Here is a 20,877-nt window from a genome sequence, read left to right as displayed (position 1 = left end):
ACCGTCGGCAGTAATAGCACTCCCCAACCTCAGGTAATGGTGATTTACCACCCCCTGCAAGCTCTGAAACACTTGTGTATGAGCGCGATAGAAATAAAATGTCAATTCAGTTCAATTCAATTCAATTTGTGATCTGGTGCAAATTGCGCCTGTCCAAGTTGTGGTATCGCTATTGAGCATTGGGCGGTATCCAGCAGTATTATTGCTGGGATACCGCCCAACTCTTGATGAGGCCCATTGAATCACTTAAAAACGTGTATTCCTCACACTTAAAGCTGTAACCTCTGCTGTATTTCGCTATTAACACTATCTACTTTGTTTTAACTGTGTTAGTAAGTTTTTAGCCTACCAATCGGTTGTCATTTTATGATCTGACTATAACCACTGAAAGTGAGGTAGCCATTGCAGATCCTTTACAGCAGCAAAGGTGCTGTTTGTTTAAGAAACATGATAATTCTACAAACTATGGCTAAATGACTACTGCTGTGCAGGACGACAGGGACCACCTACTCACCGCAACACAACTACTAAACCAGATGTCATCAAGTTAAAGCAGGCACAACACAAAAGGTAAGTTTATTTCGCCTCTTTCGGTAATGTGGGCCGAGGGCAGGCTATACACTTCAGGAGGAGTGTGAGCTGGTACAGATGCAACACAAAAAACAATAGTAAGGTGGTACCAAAAAAAAAAGAATGTCAAACCAAGGTTCTATAAAAATAGGACATTTAATAAAACTAACAATAGACACACAAATAAAAAAAAAACACCAAAAACCTACCCTGCAGAAGACACTCAGAGAATGAATACTTTGAAAGCAAAGGGGGCTGTTTGTGTGATTTGTGTGAAAACAGGCCCAAAGGCAATTGACTTGAGCAGCAAATGTCACCATTACAAATATCTTTATTACTTGTCTTGGTGGCTGGACAGTCTTAAACAAGGCTTCTTGATACTTTTCTGCATTTGAACCGGTGTCGAGACAGCTGAGTCCCAATTTTCCAGTGGCGAGATGCCATTGAACATTGAGGATAGGCTCTTCGTTGACTCGGTCTGCGTTTGAGATGAGTTAAGTCTATGGCTCCTGACAGGCCGATTCGGAGTTTGGGATGGGTGATTCAATATCTTCCAGTGGTTCAGTTGGCTTTCGAGTCAGATCGAGACAATGCTTCTGTTGGGTTGCTCGGTGCTCAGGATGCAGTGAGTTGGCTGCTTCCACAATGGTGAGCCGGCAGTCATTTCATAGTGGTTTTCGCTTCACTGGGACAGCTTAAAGAAGCACGCAAGCGATTGGAAGCTCATATAGTGCCAAAAAGCAGCACCATAGGTCCTGTAACAGTTCAAAGTGAGTCAGAGTGCAGTGGAGTCTGCTCGAAGATATCTTGGGGCGGTGAAACAGAGTTCTCAGATGCTTTTGAGTTGGCAGGGGGGCCTAATCCAGCTTTTCCAGGGACTTGGTGAGTCCTTTGTTTCCACACCTCTACTCCAGGAAGTTTGCCTGACACCCATAGGAAGTCTTTCACCTCCAGTGAGCAGGATCCTGATTCCAGTACACATGGAGCACAGATGCCTTGGTCTTCAGCAGTTTCACCCCAAATGCTCCCTTGAGGTGTGTAGAGAGAAGAGCTTTCCCATACTATGGAGCCTTCTGCGACAGAGTTCCAGGTGAATCCTTCTTGTCTTGAAGTCCAAAGATGAATCAACAAAGGGCAGGTTTACTCCACCATATAAAGGCAAAATGCCACAGAAGATTGGCCCAAAGAAAGCCTATTGTCAAGGGTCCTATCTAGGCTTCTGTAACAAGTGTCATTTGACTTCTGATGTCATACCCAGAGTCCTTTGTCTGCAGGAAGTGGGATGGGAGCTGGATTTCTAGGGAGCCCCAAAAGATTCCAAGATGGTGGCACTCTTCTCTGGGATAAAGCTCTCCTCTGGGCTATTCTAACTCCACCCCCTTCTCTCAGTAACCAAAGTCCATTGTAGTGTGGAAAAGGTCATTGTCATGTCAGGATGGCTGCTGAAGCATCGGTCCGCAGGGGCCCTCCTGCGATGAGTTAATGGGCCATGAAAGAAGGTGTCAGCCTTCCTCAGGAGGATCAAAGTGAGCGCTTCATGGGCAGGGTCCCACATAATTGTTGTGGGTACACCCAGGCCAGAGAGCTAATAGATACTCAGCCCTGCCATATGCAAATCACCTCATAAAGCTGACAATATGACATCCTTTGTGATTGTGGGAAAATCACAAGATCTAACTGTGCCGCATTTCTTTACATTCCACAATGAAGTGATGCATCAGAAAGAAACTGCATCTGTATGCTGTAAATGCCTGAAATGCAGATCATGGGAGGTGACAGTTTACATACATGGATTGCCTAATTGAGGAGATATAAAAATAAAGATGGTTTAAAGGTTTCCAAAATAGGAAGACCATGTGCACTAACTCAATCACAGTTTTCCAGCTCTGTCAAAGCTTTAAATGGACCTTGATTAAAATGAAGTCTATCAAACAATATTTAAATCAAAGCACTCCAGCCCTCTGATTTGTATTGCAACATTCCTGACTCAGTTTTCAAATGAGATCTATTTTAGTGTCAGGAAATCTATCTAGCAGCTATGAGCACATGCAAGGTATGGCACAACAAATTAATCTCCTAAGAACCCATGCAGTAACCACCAGTATTTCCACAGGCTTCCTAGCCACCCGAGGGACGCTCCGTATTGCCAGTCAGATTGCTGCATTTACATGTCCTTCTGTTATGGCGACCATAGAGCTCTTCTAGAAACAGTTCCTTCACTCACAGGCTACACTGGTCCCAACTGTCGCTTGAGCCATGTTGGAAATATAAAGGAGGTCCTTCTTTTGCAAAGCAGCCCTCTTTTTGGTTTTGGCGCTTTGTGGTGTAAGCCACAAATAAGCCAAAACATATTTACTGTACAGAAAGGAGAAAGGGGAGTTCAGACTGTGTATGGGGTTGTCACAGCAAAGTTGATGCTCAGCGATTAAATGGCAGAAGCACCAGCTGGGACATCAACCTCTCGCTGATGTCTGCTGACCTTCTGCTGTTCCAGGGGAGCTGTGTGGTGCTTCGAGGTACGAGCAAAATAAATGCACAAAACGACATGCGCATTATATTTTGTTTTGTATAGACCAGTGATGTGTGTTCATTGAATTTATGTCGGACTATGCCCACTGCGTTGAAGAGGAAGTCGGGATCCTGCCACCACTCCTCCATCCTACAAAGTTCATGACAAGACAAAAGGCCAGAAAATACTGCAACCACCCATTCTATTTCGGATGAATTCCCAATGGACCAATGATTGATAAATATACAGAGAGGTACCTACTCAGCCAGCAATGCAGGCCAAGGGACATACTAATCTATCCAGGCGTGGGAGAAGAGCCTGACACCATGATTAAAGAATCCTAAATGGACAGCCTCGACTGAACGACAAGGAGCCACAGTGCTGACTTCAATAGTGATACTACAACATAGCAGTGTTAGACATGAAGCACAGGTGCACTCCGCAAAGCTTGACACAAACACACACTCGAATACATGAAGAACACGAGCGTACCGTTCTATAGTTAGAGGACAGATACATGAACATACTGTCATTGCTTTTATTAGTTTGTTATTAGCCAAATGCAGCAACACAGAAACCGCAAGGCACAAGAGATCCTGAGAAAAGCTTGCAGATGCTTAATGCGAATAACTCTATGGAACTCCAGGAGCTCCTATAGGACCTGACAGAGCCAAGTGTGACTAACCTATGGAGAATATAGTGCAGCATGGACCATGTAGAAACTGCATTATATGGTTTAGGAAAGTTACAGCAGGCCTCAGACCACTAAGCAGGAGACAGGCTGAGCTGATTCAGGCTGGACAGAGAGCAAGGCGTGTAAGAAAGAACCTGCAGCCAAGGTTAAGAGATACAGCGACATTCCAATCCCCAGATGACAACGGGGCCAGCTGCAGGGAAGTGGAATAAATCCCCACAATTCTGAGCTGCAGATCTCAATTTTGTGGTCTATAGTCACATGACACAGCCAAGGCGGATAATGGACATTCTCCCATGGTGGGCAAGGAGCCGATCCCATAAGAAAACAAACGCAAGCAGCGACAGTTGTTGCAACGTCCGAAGCAAATTCTCATGAGCAGAAAGGTGGTGTACACAAATTAAAATACAGACACATAGTCGTTCCCATTACCTTGAAGAGGTGCACAGAGAGCTGAGAACTGTTTCAGGTCCCAGGCCTGGGGACGTCAGCTTTAGCCAATCAGAGTTTAGTACCCTAGGGGTGGGTAGCAACGGGCTGCAAAAGCCAACGGAAGACCCACTATTCTGCAACAATGTGGTAAGTTAGATTTTGAGGCAGGGACAGGCCAGCCACCTGACATGTGAGGGCCAGTGGAATAACATCTATAATGTCTTATATAGGTTATAGAATACTCAGTACCCAATCACTTGGTCCGATAGGTTTCCTGGAGAAGGGCCCAGGTTGTGACGAAGTGCTGATGCCATTTGAGGGTGAAACCGGCCTGCGAGACAAAGAAGAGTCTAATGTGCATGAATGATTCTCTGATCCTGTACTGATTCCTGTTGGTTTTATTTGTAATAAGCCACAGTTTGAACTTGCTGTTGACTGAGTCCTCCGTGTATCCTGGGGGGAGGATGTTGGGCCCTCCGAGTCTGTGAACTTCCAGTATCACTCTGACATACCTGGGGGTTCTCCCCAAAAGCGTAGTGATCTCTTTTCAAGGCCATCAAAAGATGCAGCCATTTGCAGCCTAGCGCTGCTGCTGGGATACCAGTGCCGAGATTCTATTGGCAGGAGGCACAAAACTCATTCATTTCATTGGTTGTTCCTGAGAAAGCCCTGCCTTCTCTTTTGGTGTCTGATCCTGTTATTTGTCCTGGTCTGACTCTGCCAGCTACCAAAGAAACAGGGAGTGATTTCAAGATCGTATGACTTAGCCACAAAGCTAGGCACCTCTTTCCATACCAGACGCCTTTGGTCAACAGTCAAAAACTTATGGGCTTCCCAACACCGAAAGTTAATGCCTCTTACTGCACCGAGCTTCATTTCCTTTGAAAGCATTGCACTGACACCAAAGAACGCCACGCCCAGCACACGGCGGTTGCCAATAGCAATATTATTTGGACCACTTGGGTAATACTAATTGTTAGGAGCCAATAGCCCTCCTTATATGCCCTCAATTCACTCGTGTCCATAAATCCATCTTTCGTGCTCAAAATTACAAGTATTGCGCGGGACTCCGGGTAATATTGCTTTTAAAATACATGCTTACGGGAGATCGACATTCTGTAAGCATTTGTTGGTTTTCTAGTCACTGCATTTAAGTTTATGCACTTCACAATTTTTATTAAAGACTATTTATTCTGAACTAAACACATCAGATCGTTTGTTGGGCATGTCGCTGAGCGGTGTGCCATGCAGAGGGGACACAACACTAGCGTTCACAGGGCAGGTACCTCATCCAAGGCACTTGAACTCCGACTCGGGCTCCAAAAATAGGAGAAACGCTCACTGCGCAGAAATCCGAGGAAGTCAGCCATTAGGACTAATTGACCAAGAGTCTGCAGACAAAGTGTTCAAATTGCATAATTAAACAAAATTAACCTTTAGCATAATGGCATGATATTTGAATAACTACATTTCTTGGTTGAATTTTGTACTTTTTTTCTGATAAATGGCAAGTGAGAGTATCTCCTGAGGTCACTGTGGCATTCGGATGAGTTTTTTTTCCCATTGGCAGAGAGACAATGTTGCAGAATCAGCGCCTTTGCAAGTGAACAGGATATAAGGAGCTAGAATAGATTCATGAAATAGGTCACTGTCAAGTGTAGGCTTGAGAAAGGGAGTACTGTAGGGCAGTACGGTTCACAGTGTGTGTTCTATAGCGCTTCAAGCTGCATGACTCCGACTTCTAAGTGCTGTTGTGCTTTTGTTGTCTAATGTAATTGCACTCAATGTATTGTCATCAGAAGGATGAAGGGCCGAGTCGGTGCTGCAAGTTATAGGAAACGATGGCAGATTGCGAAACGGTTGAAAACATCTCAAAATTGTGATTCACGATTCACTATAGTCTTAATTGTATACGTTATAGCGACGCGCAACGCCATTAAGCTAATCAGGCTCCAGCCCCGTCTACCACCTAAATGTGGCTGAGGGGCGGGGCTTCTGATCAATCATGTGGCTGAGATCCCAGGCATTAACCACAAGGCACATTGTGCCGCCTATTGCCTGGCCTAGGAACAACAGGCACAATGCATACAACCAGGCGGGTACCCAGGGATGCGAAGGGCTTGAGTACTTCCTCAATGCTGCAGGCACCTCGCATGGGAACCGCAATGGAGAGATCACGTGCAATGATCTTGGAGCCTGCAGGAACTCTTGAGGCTTCACCAGAAAGACAATGAAAAGATGCCAAGGAAAAAACAAGGACAGCGCCTTTTCATCCCCACTTTGTCTAACCCGCCGACCCTATCCCCACTCTCTCTACCCGACCCACCTTGTCCACACTCTACCCCACCCTAGTCCCACACTCTATACCCCACTCACCCGCCCTATGCGATGTGACCTAGCAGTGGTTGTGATCAATTCAAAGCTATCTCACTGATCACTCTATGACCATATGGGCCAGGTCCCCAGGATCCCAGAGGCATTTTGGTAGTAACTAGATTTCTAATTTTGAAATAGTTTATCCCTGACTGGTGTTTACTAATATCTATGAATTGTCTAAAATATAATTCTACAATTATGTCCCAATGTAGCTTTTTGCATGTCGGTACATGACCGCTAAAATAGTAGAAAGCAATTAGTACTGTTGACACAATATTTAAGCAAAGTATGTACGAAAATAAAATTCAAGCGGATGCAATCATAGATTGGATGACAGTATTAGAAACATAAGCAAAAAAAACCTTTTCGTCTGTTGCCCCACTTTTAGAGATCTCCAGATTAAGCAAAGTGATACTTTCACTGTGATGCATTTGTGTAAATCCACACATAAACTATAGGCTTTCCACAAGGGGATGAGGGCAGGGACGTCATTTGGGGGTCGCCATTTTGCGACCTCTGAGGTCTCCCAGGCAACTAAAAAAAAAAAAAGTTTTTTTTTTTTTGCAATGCAAGTTCCTGTGCTGTGGCCAGCACCATGTCGCTCTTTAATTCTGGAGTGGCTAGCTTTCTTGTTCAGGCCCCTTAAAAAAGAAGAAAATGAGGGCGACAAGTCTATGTCACAAGTGCTGGGATCTAACGGAGAATCCTCCAAATCAGATAAGTCTATGTCCACCTCCCCTTTCTCCTCACCTGTCTCTTCCAGAAGACTTCCTCGTCTGTAGGACTTGTCCTTTGGTCTTTTCTTCTTTGTGAAGAGATACGGTCGTCCGCGGGAAGAAGCCACCCTGATTCCCTGATAAACAGGGAAGCAGCCGGCCCCTGTCCCGAAGATGCCAGGAAGAGAGGATAAAAGCAGCCGCTTAAAAAAACCTCTCACCGGATGTTGTTGTTAGTGCCGGAGGAGTTGACTGGTGAGTCCGGAATGCAGGTGAAAACAGGAAAGTCTTTCCGATGAAGTCAAAGCTGTAGTATCAGTCCGGGATTGTAGAAGTTGGAGCAGGAGAAGCCCGAGGAACCGGGATGGAAGTACACACCACTGCCAGATACCGGAACGAGATCCGGAAAACAGGAAGGGATAGAGGAGCCCCGAAAGGCACGGGAACCGATAGAACGGAAAAAACAGGGAAATTAAAGGAAGGGGAAGAAGCAGTAGATAGGAATACTGCTTTAGGTACTGAGTAAATCAGGCAACAGGCAAAAGTACTGAAAACACAGTAACACGGCAACAAAGCGAATGAAACAAAGTTGCAACGCACAGAGCCCAGAGAGGGGCGTGGTTAAATACGGAAACAAGAGAAAAGGCTAGACCGTTAAACCAGGAAGTGAAAGGAAAGACACACAGAAGAAAAAGACTAGACCGCCAAACCAGGACGTGAAAGAAAAAACACACGGAAATACTAATGGCGCCGCCAACGCCAAGCCTTCCATAACCGCCAGCGACCACCAAAAGACGTCGGCATGACAGTATAACACTTTCAGCACTGAACCTAAATAAGAAAGAATAGGAATGGCAAAAAATGTGTCTTTCTGGAATTCTATAGAATAATTGCTAGACTCAATAAAGGTTTATTTCAGGCACACTTCAGTCACTGATTTAGTCTGTTCTCAAAGGCCTCAACTAAGCATTTCATCCTTCTGAGGTCGATAAATGAGTACCAACACAGGTTGGGTGATAGTGGGTGCATATGTCTTCTATGTAAAGCGCTTAAGCGTAAGTGCTATATAATAACACATCATTATCATTTGGTCATGGACCTCTGCTTGCAAGTACAGTAATTTGGTAATATGGGCCTATATACACTGATCTTAATGATACATATGGCGATCCATTCAGGTATGAAATGTACATCACAGTGATATAGTGATATCGTAATCATATTTTTCCTAGTGTACAATGCTATGTGATGCCACTTCCTGTTTTGTCAACGGGTGAAAGGTTGTGTTCCATCGCTTCCCGCGATATCACTTTGTGGTGGGGTCAAATGACATCACTTCCTGTGATGTCATCAGGGGGTCAAGGATCGTGTGATGTCACTTCCGCTACCCCTGGCATTTTGATGAAATGACGTCCCTGGATGAGGGCCCAAAAGGAAGGGCGCAGTTTGGGGCCTCTCAGCTCCATTTTAAAACGTTGGGGTGGTGGGGGCAGCACACACTCAGACTTCCTCAAAGAAGTGACAGTTTGAGTGATGTTCCAACGCCTTATGCTTTTTACTTTGGGCTATGAGGTGTTGCTTGCAACACCTAAATGCCGAAACGATTACATTGGGGTGCAGATAGGGAGGAATGGCATTTGAGGAGGAACATAGAGTCTGTAGGTGTGGTTTGGTTATGTGACCACCCATTGTCTGCCCGTGGCCATGCTAATCCCTATTGCCATTCCCACCCATTCCTGCCTCTGCCCACCCAAAACACATCCTCATTGGAACTCTTTGGGCTCCCTTTAATCACGTCTTACCATCTGGCTTTGCATTCAAAGTGCCTGCCAGGGTTTTTTCAAAGCAGTCTTCTCTGAGTTAATGACTTAATTGCAGTTGTAAACATGCTACTGGTACAATAAAATGTTTTACCAGGCCTAGTATCAGGCACTCGATTTATAAACACTTTGCATGTCCTTCACTGTAGTCCTGTTAAAAACATGCATTGGCACAGCCAACATATTTGACTTATGCATACGCTTTAAGCTTTTGCCAGGCGCTGCTGTTAGATGTCCAGATACTCGCACAATTGTGCACCTGCTACCAACAATGGGCCTCATTACAAGTTTGCTGGTCCGGTGGTAACGGTGCCGGTAGGCTACCAGCTCTGTTACTACCGGACCGGCAAACTACAAGTTGTTCTCGCTGGTGCCTTTCTGCCCGCCAGATGTGACCTGGCGGGCAGACCGGCACTCGCGAGCACAACTTGACAGATGCACTGGCACAATTCACAAATGGTGCCGGTGCATCCGGTCTCCCCATTCCCACAGAGCCTTATGTGGCTCAATGGGAATAGGGACCATTTTTTACCGGCACCCGCAAATGGGTAATTACCGGGTCCAGCTGTGCCGGTAAAGAAATGATACCAGCACGGCTATCGCCAGGGTCATAATGACCCCAAATGTGTAGTTAATACCACTTTGGCTGTGCCTGGCAAGTGCCTTTCCCATGCCTAAATTGTTGGCAGTGCCAATGCTTGTTTGTTTACAGCAATTTGAAATCCCTTCGGAGGGTTTGACACCAGATGTTGGCAGAAGGGCAGCTACACTCTATGCTCAATCATTACGTGCCCTCATTTTCCCATTCCTAGTGAAGCAATTTGGATGATTGCGGGCTGAGTTATTATGGGGTGGGGTTATGCCAGGGCGAGCAACAGCATTTCCTCCTGCAATGTTCCTTATATGAACTTCACTTTTCGAGAAAGCTAACCACAGCTGTTTCCTTTCCTGCCATTTGCGAAAATCTTGTTAGAGGCTGAATGGAAACCAACCATTGGAGGAAAAGGTGATTGAATGCATTACCATTTATACGAGTATGCGAAATATGAAAACTAAGCAATGCTACACACACAGACACACACACACACTTACCCTGTTGTTTTCAAACAAGTCGAGGATAAATGTGATGGCGCTGCTGTTTATTCCAACAAACAGGTTAAGACATGAGAGTGCAACATAGGCAGTGCTGGGCACATTGAAGAGATAGGATGCCGGGTACATCATGGGAATTACAGACCACCTGGTAGGAAAACACAACAAATGAGATTGCTTTACAATTTATATGAAACTTTGCCAGTGGTCTGCAAAAAATATGTGATGGTCCTTTATTTCGTTAAGCACAAACATTCCAATATTCAGAACAAAGGGAGGGTTTGGGGACTAAAGTCTTCTCCGCTGAAAAGGCTGCTTAATTACACGATTTTATTTTTCAAGAGCTTGCAGGAACTTAACTCTCTTGTTACCCAATGTCAAGTATGCTATGAACTAAAGCTCATTTAATTATGTGTGTGTGTAGTACATATAGTTTCATGTTACCTCTATAAATGTAGGACTACAAGTACCAAAATGCAAAGTGACAGGTGGCCGAAATGGGTGAGAATCTCACACGGAACATGGGAAAACTTAAACTGCCCTTCTCTGGCTTGTTATTGTCCTGTGATATTCTCCCCTGCTTTTTGCCATTTGTTTTAATAAAGGCGTGCAGCTGGTTGTTATAAATGATGTAAACAAAACAAAAAATCGTTTGGACTGTCATTGAAATGGGCGAGATGACTTTCCAATGTTTCAGAAAGGGTTTTTTATTTGACTTTGTAATTCCATCTTTCTGTGTTTGTGTACTTGGAAGTAGCCCACAGAGCATGGTGATATTGTGTTGTCCATTTGTGACACAAATGTGCTCATTATGACCCACACATTCACTGCTTAATCTGCTCAAAAGAAAGAGGTTTAAATGCAGCTGCCAGCACAGCCTTGCTGAATGTGTAGCACTTTATTCCATGAAGAAGGCTCTGAGGTTCTCGATGGGAGTTCTACCCCTGCTCCCACCAGAGTCTTTGCAGGTGGCATGTCCAAAACCTCCGGTCCACCATACAGAGTCAGCATCCATGTTCCTGGGCGTATGCAATTCGGCACTGAAGTGACGCAGCTCAGCAAGTTCAGTGATCATTTGAGCAATATATATATGAGGTGTGGTGTGAACGTTTTAAAATTAGACAGGGCCAACTCAGTCCTTAATCCTTGTGAGTTTGATCAATTGCGCAACACTCAGTAATTAGCACGTGGAAATTCACTGAATACTTCCTCTCAGCCAATCATAATGCTTAAAACACAGTCAATAACTACTGGTGTTCACTGCACTCCAATGTTCTGACTTCAGAAGTGAACAAGCATGCAACAAAGCATGTCTCTTGCAAGAGGCAGCAGTACGATTTCCCAGCATGCTTTCTTTAAAAAGGTCAACATCCATTTTAACAAACTAATGGGCACTAGGCTCCGCCACGACCAGCAGCCCTGCACTGCCTCTTGGCCTACCATGCACTCAGGGGATATATCTGTAACAACACAGTCTCCTGCCTCCTCGCACTTACAAAGAGCCATGCTGCCCTGGCTGCACTTACTTAGAGGACTAGTACCCTCATCTCACTTCCCCACCCCCCTCCCTTTCCCCTTGCACTTCTCGTTCTGGCACTTGCATGATCTGAATGGCAGAGGGCCTAGTAAGATCGTTGGTCTTGTCCTCCCTCTGTCTTCCCTCCCTTGCCTTGTCGCGCCTAGAAACACTTGTGAACAGGCGCGTTATAAAAGACTCATCACAGCATATATCATAAAGTGGATCCTAAAACATAGAACAATGCTTTCAACATTTGGACAGCGAAACTGTTCACTTTTACACTACACGTAATGTTGCTCATACTAAAACTACTCTAGTTCAACCAAGTTTATAAATAAAATGCTTAAAAACCTTATAAAGCCAACCTTGTAATTTATATATTACAAATAAAACCACATTTAATTTACTGAAGTGCTCTTTGTATTTATTGTAATGAATTGCTCTTTTATTACACGCTTAACACCCGTGACCAGTCTCTAAGTACAGGACCAGGATTTGAATCCGTGTTGCCCTGTGTTGCCTTTCTAACAAGACAAACGCTTTGCCCCTCAGCTACACCTGCTTAACCTAAAGTTTCTTAGTTCACCTATTGCTATTACCATTATTGACTAAAATCTTTAATGACCACTGAAGGGGTCATTATTGCTGATTAATAGAAACATTTGTCTATGATAGGATATTGACAAGATATCAGACAAGAAAGGGCGGAGTAACAGGAAGCAATTGGATACACAGATGGAGGGAGAAAGTGTGAGGTAGACGTGTGTAAGGGGGAAACAACAGGGTCCACTATGCAGGCAGAAAAGGGTGGTCATATATGCAGGGAGTTCAATGAGCATGTGGGCGCAGGGAGTGATGGGACATCGAAGCTGTGCAAGAGAGGAGGAGACGTGCAGCAGTGAAAGCAAAGGGGGAGAATAGACATGGAATATTAACAGTGCCCAGCAGGGGGCGAGCACAGTGCCCACTTCCGGAATCATCTTGTATCCAAACTGTACGCTCCGCTGCAGTATAGTCATAGTCAGCTTGCCTCATGCAAATCCACAAAACATACACAGAGGCGTATACAATATCACCGTTTTGCCTGAATGCCATATGTCAGCCACTGGGCATAAAAGGGGCATGGTGTTTTGAGTGTTCACCTACTTGTTTATGTTTGCTGGATGCTTTTATGGTTTAAGGTTTGCTTAAGGGCAGGAGGAGTGGTGCACAAAGCTCCACCTGCCACAGACAATCTCAACCAATGCCATTGCCTGGCACCATAATTCTGTCCTGCGTGCATTTTCTGACATTGCCCCTTCTCCAGAAGCCACAATTATCTGGAGGCTTCAAGTTACTCTGGCCTGTCTCTTCCCTCTCACAATTTTAGTCATTGTAGGTCTAGTTTACAACCTTCTAGTTCAATACACATTTGTGTACTGTGCCTTATAAACTGAGATTTACTTTATTCAGCATATTTGTGTTTCCCATCGCCACTTTACCCCGCACATGTTTTCATAATAATTGGCCACAGAGTAAAAAGACTTCCTATGGCCTTTTTAGTTTTAGCTATTATGTGGCGCAGACGGGCTAAAAAACGGTGGTGTGGAAGGTTGGCCCAGAGCAACTGCCAGTGGTTTAGATTCATTCGAAACCTTCCACCCATCACTTTTGTGGTCAGTTTGTTTCTCCTTGTGAGAGAGGGTATGCCCAGACGTGGGTCCCTTGCTCGCTGCGCCACAGGGAACCAGGCTGCACCTCGCTGAGGAGGTCCAACAAGGCTGAAACATGTCTGGGGTTGCTTGGTTTTCTGTGCAGAGGGGACCTGGCCTGGCAGTTCGGGCTGGGCTGCTACCTTCGGTGGCGGCAGCTGCTGACTGATTTGCACATGGCTGGTCCCCTTTTGCAATGGCGCAGACGGGCTAAAAAACGGTGGCGTGGAAGGTTGGCCCAGAGCAATTGCCAGTGGTTTAGATTCATTCGAAACCTTCCACCCATCACTTTTGTGGTCAGTTTGTTTCTCCTTGTGAGAGAGGGTATGCCCAGACGTGGGTCCCTTGCTCGCTGCGCCACAGGGAACCAGGCTGCACCTCACTGAGGAGGTCCAAGAAGGCCGAAACATGTCTTGGGTTGCTTGGTTTTCTGTGCAGAGGGGACCTGGCCTAGCAGTTCGGGCTGGGCTGCTACCTTCGGTGGCGGCAGGTGCTGACTGATTTGCACATGGCTGGTCCCCTTTTGCAATGGCGCAGACAGGCTAAAAAACGGTGGTGTGGAAGGTTGGCCCAGAGCAATTGCCAGTGGTTTAGATTAATTCGAAACCTTCCACCCATCACTTTTGTGGACAGTTTGTTTCTCCTTGTGAGAGAGGGTATGCCCAGACGTGGGTCCCTTGCTCGCTGCGCCACAGGGAACCAGGCTGCACCTCACTGAGGAGGTCCAACAAGGCCGAAACATGTCTGGGGTTGCTTGGTTTTCTGTGCAGAGGGGACCTGGCCTAGCAGTTCGGGCTGGGCTGCTACCTTCGGTGGCGGTAGGTGCTGACTGATTTGCACATGGCTGGTCCCCTTTTGCAATGGCGCAGACAGGCTAAAAAACAGTGGTGTGGAAGGTTGGCCCAGAGCAATTGCCAGTGGTTTAGATTCATTCGAAACCTTCCACCCATCACTTTTGTGGACAGTTTGTTTCTCCTTGAGAGAGAGGGTATGCCCAGACGTGGGTCCCTTGCTAGCTGTGCCACAGGGAACCAGGCTGCACCTCACTGAGGAGGTCTAACAAGGCCGAAACATGTCTGGGGTTGCTTGGTTTTCTGTGCAGAGGGGACCTGGCCTAGCAGTTCGGGCTGGGCTGCTACCTTCGGTGGCGGCAGCTGCTGACTGATTTGCACATGGCTGGTCCCCTTTTGCAATGGCGCAGACGGGCTAAAAAACGGTGGTGTGGAAGGTTGGCCCAGAGCAATTGCCAGTGGTTTAGATTCATTCGAAACCTTCCACCCATCACTTTTGTGGTCAGTTTGTTTCTCCTTGTGAGAGAGGGTATGCCCAGACGTGGGTCCCTTGCTCGCTGCGCCACAGGGAACCAGGCTGCACCTCACTGAGGAGGTCCAACAAGGCCGAAACATGTCTGGGTTGCTTGGTTTTCTGTGCAGAGGGGACCTGGCTTAGCAGTTCGGGCTGGGCTGCTACCTTCGGTGGCGGCAGCTGCTGACTGATTTGCATATGGCTGGTCCCCTTTTGCTATGGCGCAGACGGGCTAAACACCGGTGGTGTGGAACGTTGGCCCAGAGCAATTGCCAGTGGTTTAGATTCATTCGAAACCTTCCACCCATCACTTTTGTGGTCAGTTTGTTTCTCCTTGTGAGAGAGCGTATGCCCAGACGTGGGTCCCTTGCTCGCTGCGCCACAGGGAACCAGGCTGCACCTCACTGAGGAGGTCCAACAAGGCCGAAACATGTCTGGGGTTGCTAGGTTTTCTGTGCAGAGGGGACCTGGCCTAGCAGTTTGGGCTGGGCTGCTACCTTCGGTGGCCGCAGGTGCTGACTGATTTGCACATGGCTGGTCCCCTTTTGCAATGGCGCAGACAGGCTAAAAAACGGTGGTGTGGAAGGTTGGCCCAGAGCAATTGCCAGTGGTTTAGATTCATTCGAAACCTTCCACCCATCACTTTTGTGGACTGTTTGATTCTCTTTGTGAGAGAGGGTATGCCCAGATGTGGGTCCCTTGCTAGCTGCGCCACAGGGAACCAGGCTGCACCTCACTGAGGAGGCCCAACAAGGCCGAAACATGTCTGGGGTTGCTTGGTTTTCTGTGCAGAGGGGACCTGGCCTAGCAGTTCGGGCTGGGCTGCTACCTTCGGTGGTGGCAGCTGCTGACTGATTTGCACATGGCTGGTCCCCTTTTGCAATGGCGCAGACGGGCTAAAAAACGGTGGTGTGGAAGGTTGGCCCAGAGCAATTGCCAGTGGTTTAGATTCATTCGAAACCTTCCACCCATCACTTTTGTGGTCAGTTTGTTTCTCCTTGTGAGAGAGGGTATGCCCAGACGTGGGTCCCTTGCTCGCTGAGCCACGGGGAACCAGGCTGCACCTCACTGAGGAGGTCCAACAAGGCCGAAACATGTCTGGGTTGCTTGGTTTTCTGTGCAGAGGGGACCTGGCTTAGCAGTTCGGGCTGGGCTGCTACCTTTGGTGGCGGCAGCTGCTGACTGATTTGCACATGGCTGGTACCCTTTTGCAATGGCGCAGACGGGCTAAAAAACGGTGGTGTGGAAGGTTGGCCCAGAGCAATTGCCAGTGGTTTAGATTCATTCGAAACCTTCCACCCATCACTTTTGTGGACAGTTTGTTTCTCCTTGTGAGAGAGGGTATGCCCAGACGTGGGTCCCTTGCTCGCTGCGCCACAGGGAACCAGGCTGCACCTCACTGAGGAGGTCCAACAAGGCCGAAACATGTCTGGGGTTGCTTGGTTTTCTGTGCAGAGGGGACCTGGCCTAGCAGTTCGGGCTGGGCTGCTACCTTCGGTGGCGGCAGGTGCTGACTGATTTGCACATGGCTGGTCCCCTTTTGCAATGACGCAGACGGGCTAAAAACGGTGGTGTGGAAGGTTGGCCCAGAGCAATTGCCAGTGGTTTAGATTCATTCAAAACCTTCCACCCATCACTTTTGTGGTCACTTTTGTGGTCATTATGTGGAGCTGAAGCACCACATATAAACCAAAACAATTGCATGAGAGTACAGCTAAAGAGCAATGGCATATGAGGAGAGACACAATGCTTGTAGGTGTTGTTTGGTTATTTACCCACCCATTGACTGCCCATGCTAATCCCTATGGCCATTCCCACCCACTTCCTGTCCTCCTTTCTGCCCAAAACACATCCTACTGGGATCTCTTTGAGCTAGCTTTATCAAGCTTCACTATCAAACGTTGTGCTCGAAGTTTCTGCCAGTGTTTTTTCAAAGCAATCATCTGAGGTGCAAAGAGGCAGGAGTGATTAAACCAGGCACCTAAGAGGTATCGAGTAAGGCAGAGGTATCGGAGCGTGATGTAGAGGGGTGGGGAGGATATAGGGGGAGAGGGGTGCTTGGGATGCTCATAGAAGATGCACTCTCTGTAGATTAGGGCTCGAGCAAATATACATTACATAAGGAGTGAAGCACCATTTTAGATACAAGCAGCCATATTGAATTTAAGGCCTAGCACAGTGCTGCAGCCCGGACAGTAGGCCCAGGCAATGAACGTGGAAATAGGCATGTGCGTATTAGAGTAAGTTGTAACATGGGCAGCGGTGAGAAATGTCAGAGCCCCAGCAATTCATAAACCCTGCATTGTCTTATGCTTCCAGCACTCGTACCTTAGAAGGAAAGCGCACTGCAAAACCATGGGGGGACTGAGAGCTATCTGCAAACAGTTATCCCACGAGCAGGCGGGCACAAGCCTCCGACCTTCCCCGTACCAGCTTTAACTTATAGTGCCTACATGCCCCCTTCCCAAGACCCCAGCATTCCAATGTACCAGCCAGCCCCAGACCGCCATTCATAAAGTTGGTATGCCCCTCAATCGATCAGGGATGATCAAAAAGCAGGGGCAGGCTGCCCCCACTATTTGGTCATGTGAATTGTGCTGCAGGGCGCTGGGAGGGTCAAAAGAAACAAATCTAAAATGAGGGTGGGGAGATTTGGGAGGGTGCTGACGTGTCTGGAATCAAGCTGGGGTACGTAAATTGCGATGACCTCAACAGTATCCTCCAAGCCCATGTCTGCAGTAATAGGTGCACACTAGGTTAGAGATAGCAAATGTATTGTTTTTTATTTCTAATTGGTTATTAACTGCGGCTTCGCGGCTGATGACGTATGAGGAGGAGCCCACATGGAGAAGACAGAAGGGGCTGGGACGAATGGCCTAGCATCCCGTATGGAGCAGGTAGCCTATGAATAGGGTCGCACCAACCAGCCGTTCGGATTTATAACCTATGTAACTTACATCATTGATAATGCTGTGTGCCTTTTTAACTCATTGTTTGTGGTAATTCTGCCAGAACATTCTGTGGCAGCAAGTTCTTTGCTGGCAAATCCTATTTTTGTGGAATTAAACCTTGTTCTCCTTGCAAGAGGTGTTCTGGACCCTTTCGCTTAGTGGGTTGCATTTTTTATGGTGTGAGCGTTGGGCTTCTCCTCAGGGGTAATGACTTCACTGGGACTGTAAATGTACTACTGGTGTAAAAAAAAATGTCGTAACCAAGTCTGCCTTTAGCCATTCGATTTAAGTGCAGAAAGCGTGCCCTTCACTGAAGTCCAGCTAAAAACAAGCATTGGCAAAGCCAGCAGTTTTGAGTTGTATATAGGTATTAGACATTTGGCAGGCACTGCTGTCATATGCTCAGTTTCTCGCACCATTTTGCAGCTGCTACCATCGATGGCCAGTTAATGCCACTATGGCAGTGCCTGGCAAATACCTTGCCTATGCCTACACAAATGCCAAAACTGTTGGCATTGCCAATGCCTGTTTATTCTCATGCCTGGTCTTTTCTTATAAATTCAATTGATCGTATTTAGGGTCCATTTACATATGTTCTATAGTGACCTTCATGGTCATATCTCACTATGATGCAATCATGTTTAATTGATCATAACATATTTTAAGATTCCATTTGTCCCATAGGTTTAAACGAGCAGACACTTTTTGGGATAAAGTGGTCTGTGTGCTGCCATGCATTGTTGGGATTTTGTGGTGTTCCGCTAAGATTCCAGCTTGCAGAAACAAAAGGAGTGGACAATGCAGGGGAAGTGCTACCATAAACACTTATGTGGAAAATCAAACTTTTAATTGACACTGTTTTGATTCTCCTAAAGGTATAGTTCAAAATCCCAACCAACTGCAAGGCCCTTGAACAACTAAAATGGATAAATGTCAGTGGCAAATACTCACCCATAGAGAAAAAGCAACACAATAAACGCAGGCAGGTTGTTTGCAGACGTGTAAGCTTTCTTGTTAAACCCAATGAATATAGCGACCACCATTACCACACTAACAGCATAATTTGCCTGTAAATAAAAAAAGCTGTTAGTCCATGAGAGAATGGTTAAAAAAAACACATTAAAATGTTACAATTACAATGACTACCCATGATAGTCTAGGCAAGAGGGGACTTTACTGGAAAGATGGAGAGAGTAAAACAGACATTCATTCACAACTTCAAGTTGAGCCCCAGTTCATCCTTAGAAATCAATACCCGAACAGTGAAAGAGTGGACAGTGTTAAGTGCACTAAATTAAGTGCACTAAATGCACAACGTTTAGTGCACTCAAGGCCTGATTTACAAAACGTGTTTCAATAAGACTTTTCCATTGAAAAACGATTTGTAAAGCTGGCCCTAAATGTTATATAGATTTGCAGAAGCTAACTTACACATTTAATTTTTTACAAATAACGCGCCTGTGTTTAGGCTTCCATGCACACTGGTAGACCATAGACATACAGAATACATACAGTAACGTCGCCCACAGTGCGTTGTGGCAGACTTCAAAATTACAAACTGAGCGCTTTCAAAGAAATCATAGAATGGAAAAACAAAAAGAAGTGGCCCAGATATGCAATGTCATCAGTGATGTCATCAATTACATTTGTAATGTTATATTTTATGTCCTAGGTGTTAGTCTTAGCAGTGCACGGAGGTAGCGCGAGTTATGGTTGATTGGCTTACCATAACTGGCGAATTTCAAGGGTTTTTTGGTTTTACTTGTAACCATAACGTCTCTTTAACTACGTTTTTTCATTGAATTTCATGGGTTTTTGTTAGTGCAACTTAACCATAACGTCCCTTTCACAAAGTATTTTCAGTGAATTTCATGGGCTTTTATTATTGAAACTTAACCATACGTCTCTCTAACGTTTTTTCACTGAATTTCATAGGTTTTTATTATTGCACCTTAACCATAACATCCCTTTAACAACGTTTTCTTCCGTGAATTTCATGTTTTATGAGTGAAAATGTTTTATGATGTTACATCACTGTATACAAGTTCTTAATAATTCCTCTTTTAACATATGAATGAACTGTAAACCTCCCTTAACAAACATATTTTTTGCAATGCATACTAATGTGCGTCGTTATCAGCAGTGCATGGTGGGGATGCAAGTCATGGTTGGATTTGGGAATGAGGATCGACCATGACCCCAGCCCCACCAAATCACCTCCATTATCCACTGCACCTAGCCGGCATCCTAGTTCAGTGTTCACTATACCCTCATAATGTGACCAATGGCCAGTGTTCATGGCTTGTAGCCATGGCCAGTTGCCACAATCCATGGGCCATGGGCTCCGGCCAATGCCCCATTCCCCAATAGGCAAATCAGAGTACACATTTGTCCTTGCAGAGGGCCAGGCCTACTGCCCAGGCAGCAAAGCTATATCACTATTTTTTGTACTTACCTTTTGACACTTTCAAATAAGTAAAACACAGCACATATTTGCAAAAGCATGCTTTCAGATCCTTGCAGATGCTCCTCATGCAAGTTTGCTGCAATCCTGTCCAGCACTTTGGGATGCAGCCGCAAGCAGACATTTTTTTCTCATTCAAACCTAGGGCTTTGGCCATGCCACGTGGCCCAATAAGCAAATCAGAGTACACATTTGTCCTTGCTCAGGGCCAGGCCCATTGTCCAGGCACCAAAGTTATATCACAATTTGTTCTACTTACATGTTGACCCTTTAGAAAAAATAAAACACAAGATAGATTTGCAAAACCATGCTTTCAGGTCCTTGCTGGTACTCCTTGCGAATGTTTGCTGCAATCCTGTCCAGCACTTTGAGCTGTAGCCACAAGCAGAACTTCTTTTCCCATTCAAACCTATACTGATTTCGAAAAAACGTTACCACATTGCGGGTCTCTGGTGGCCATGCCCACTTTAAACCCATTGCCGGTTGCTTGTGGTCAAGGCCAGTAGCCAGATTGTCCGGGTCATGTTAATGACCCGGACAATCTGGCCACTACCCATGGCCAGGGGCTTTTGTACCTACATTATGACACTTTTCAAAAAATAAAACACTGACACATTTGCAAAACCATGCTTTCAGGTCCTTGCCAATGCCCCTTTGCACGAGTTTGCTCTAGATAGGTCCATGTTTCATTTTTTGAAAAGTGTCAAAATGTATGTATGTAAAATAGTCATATAACTT

At 45.9% G+C, this 20,877-nt stretch overlaps 1 protein-coding gene across 2 annotated transcripts in view; it reads right to left on the bottom strand.

The window, feature by feature from the left end:
• The window catches only part of ABCA4 (ATP binding cassette subfamily A member 4), a 1,737,150-nt gene that overhangs the window by 237,053 nt on the left and 1,479,220 nt on the right, over window positions 1-20,877 (bottom strand). For both annotated transcript variants that reach the window (XM_069641223.1, XM_069641222.1), the window contains 2 exons: window positions 18,627-18,742; window positions 10,210-10,357 (listed from right to left, as the gene is read on the bottom strand). In XM_069641223.1, coding sequence (XP_069497324.1) covers window positions 10,210-10,357; window positions 18,627-18,742 — 264 coding nt within the window. The remainder of the gene's footprint in view (window positions 1-10,209; window positions 10,358-18,626; window positions 18,743-20,877) is intronic.

Source organism: Ambystoma mexicanum, chromosome 1q (assembly GCF_040938575.1).
Source record: "Ambystoma mexicanum isolate Mex_15411 chromosome 1q, UKY_AmexF1_1, whole genome shotgun sequence".
NCBI lineage: Eukaryota > Metazoa > Chordata > Amphibia > Caudata > Ambystomatidae > Ambystoma > Ambystoma mexicanum.
The sequence above is the reverse complement of the archived record's forward strand: the minus strand, read 5'-3'. Positions and strand labels throughout refer to the sequence as shown.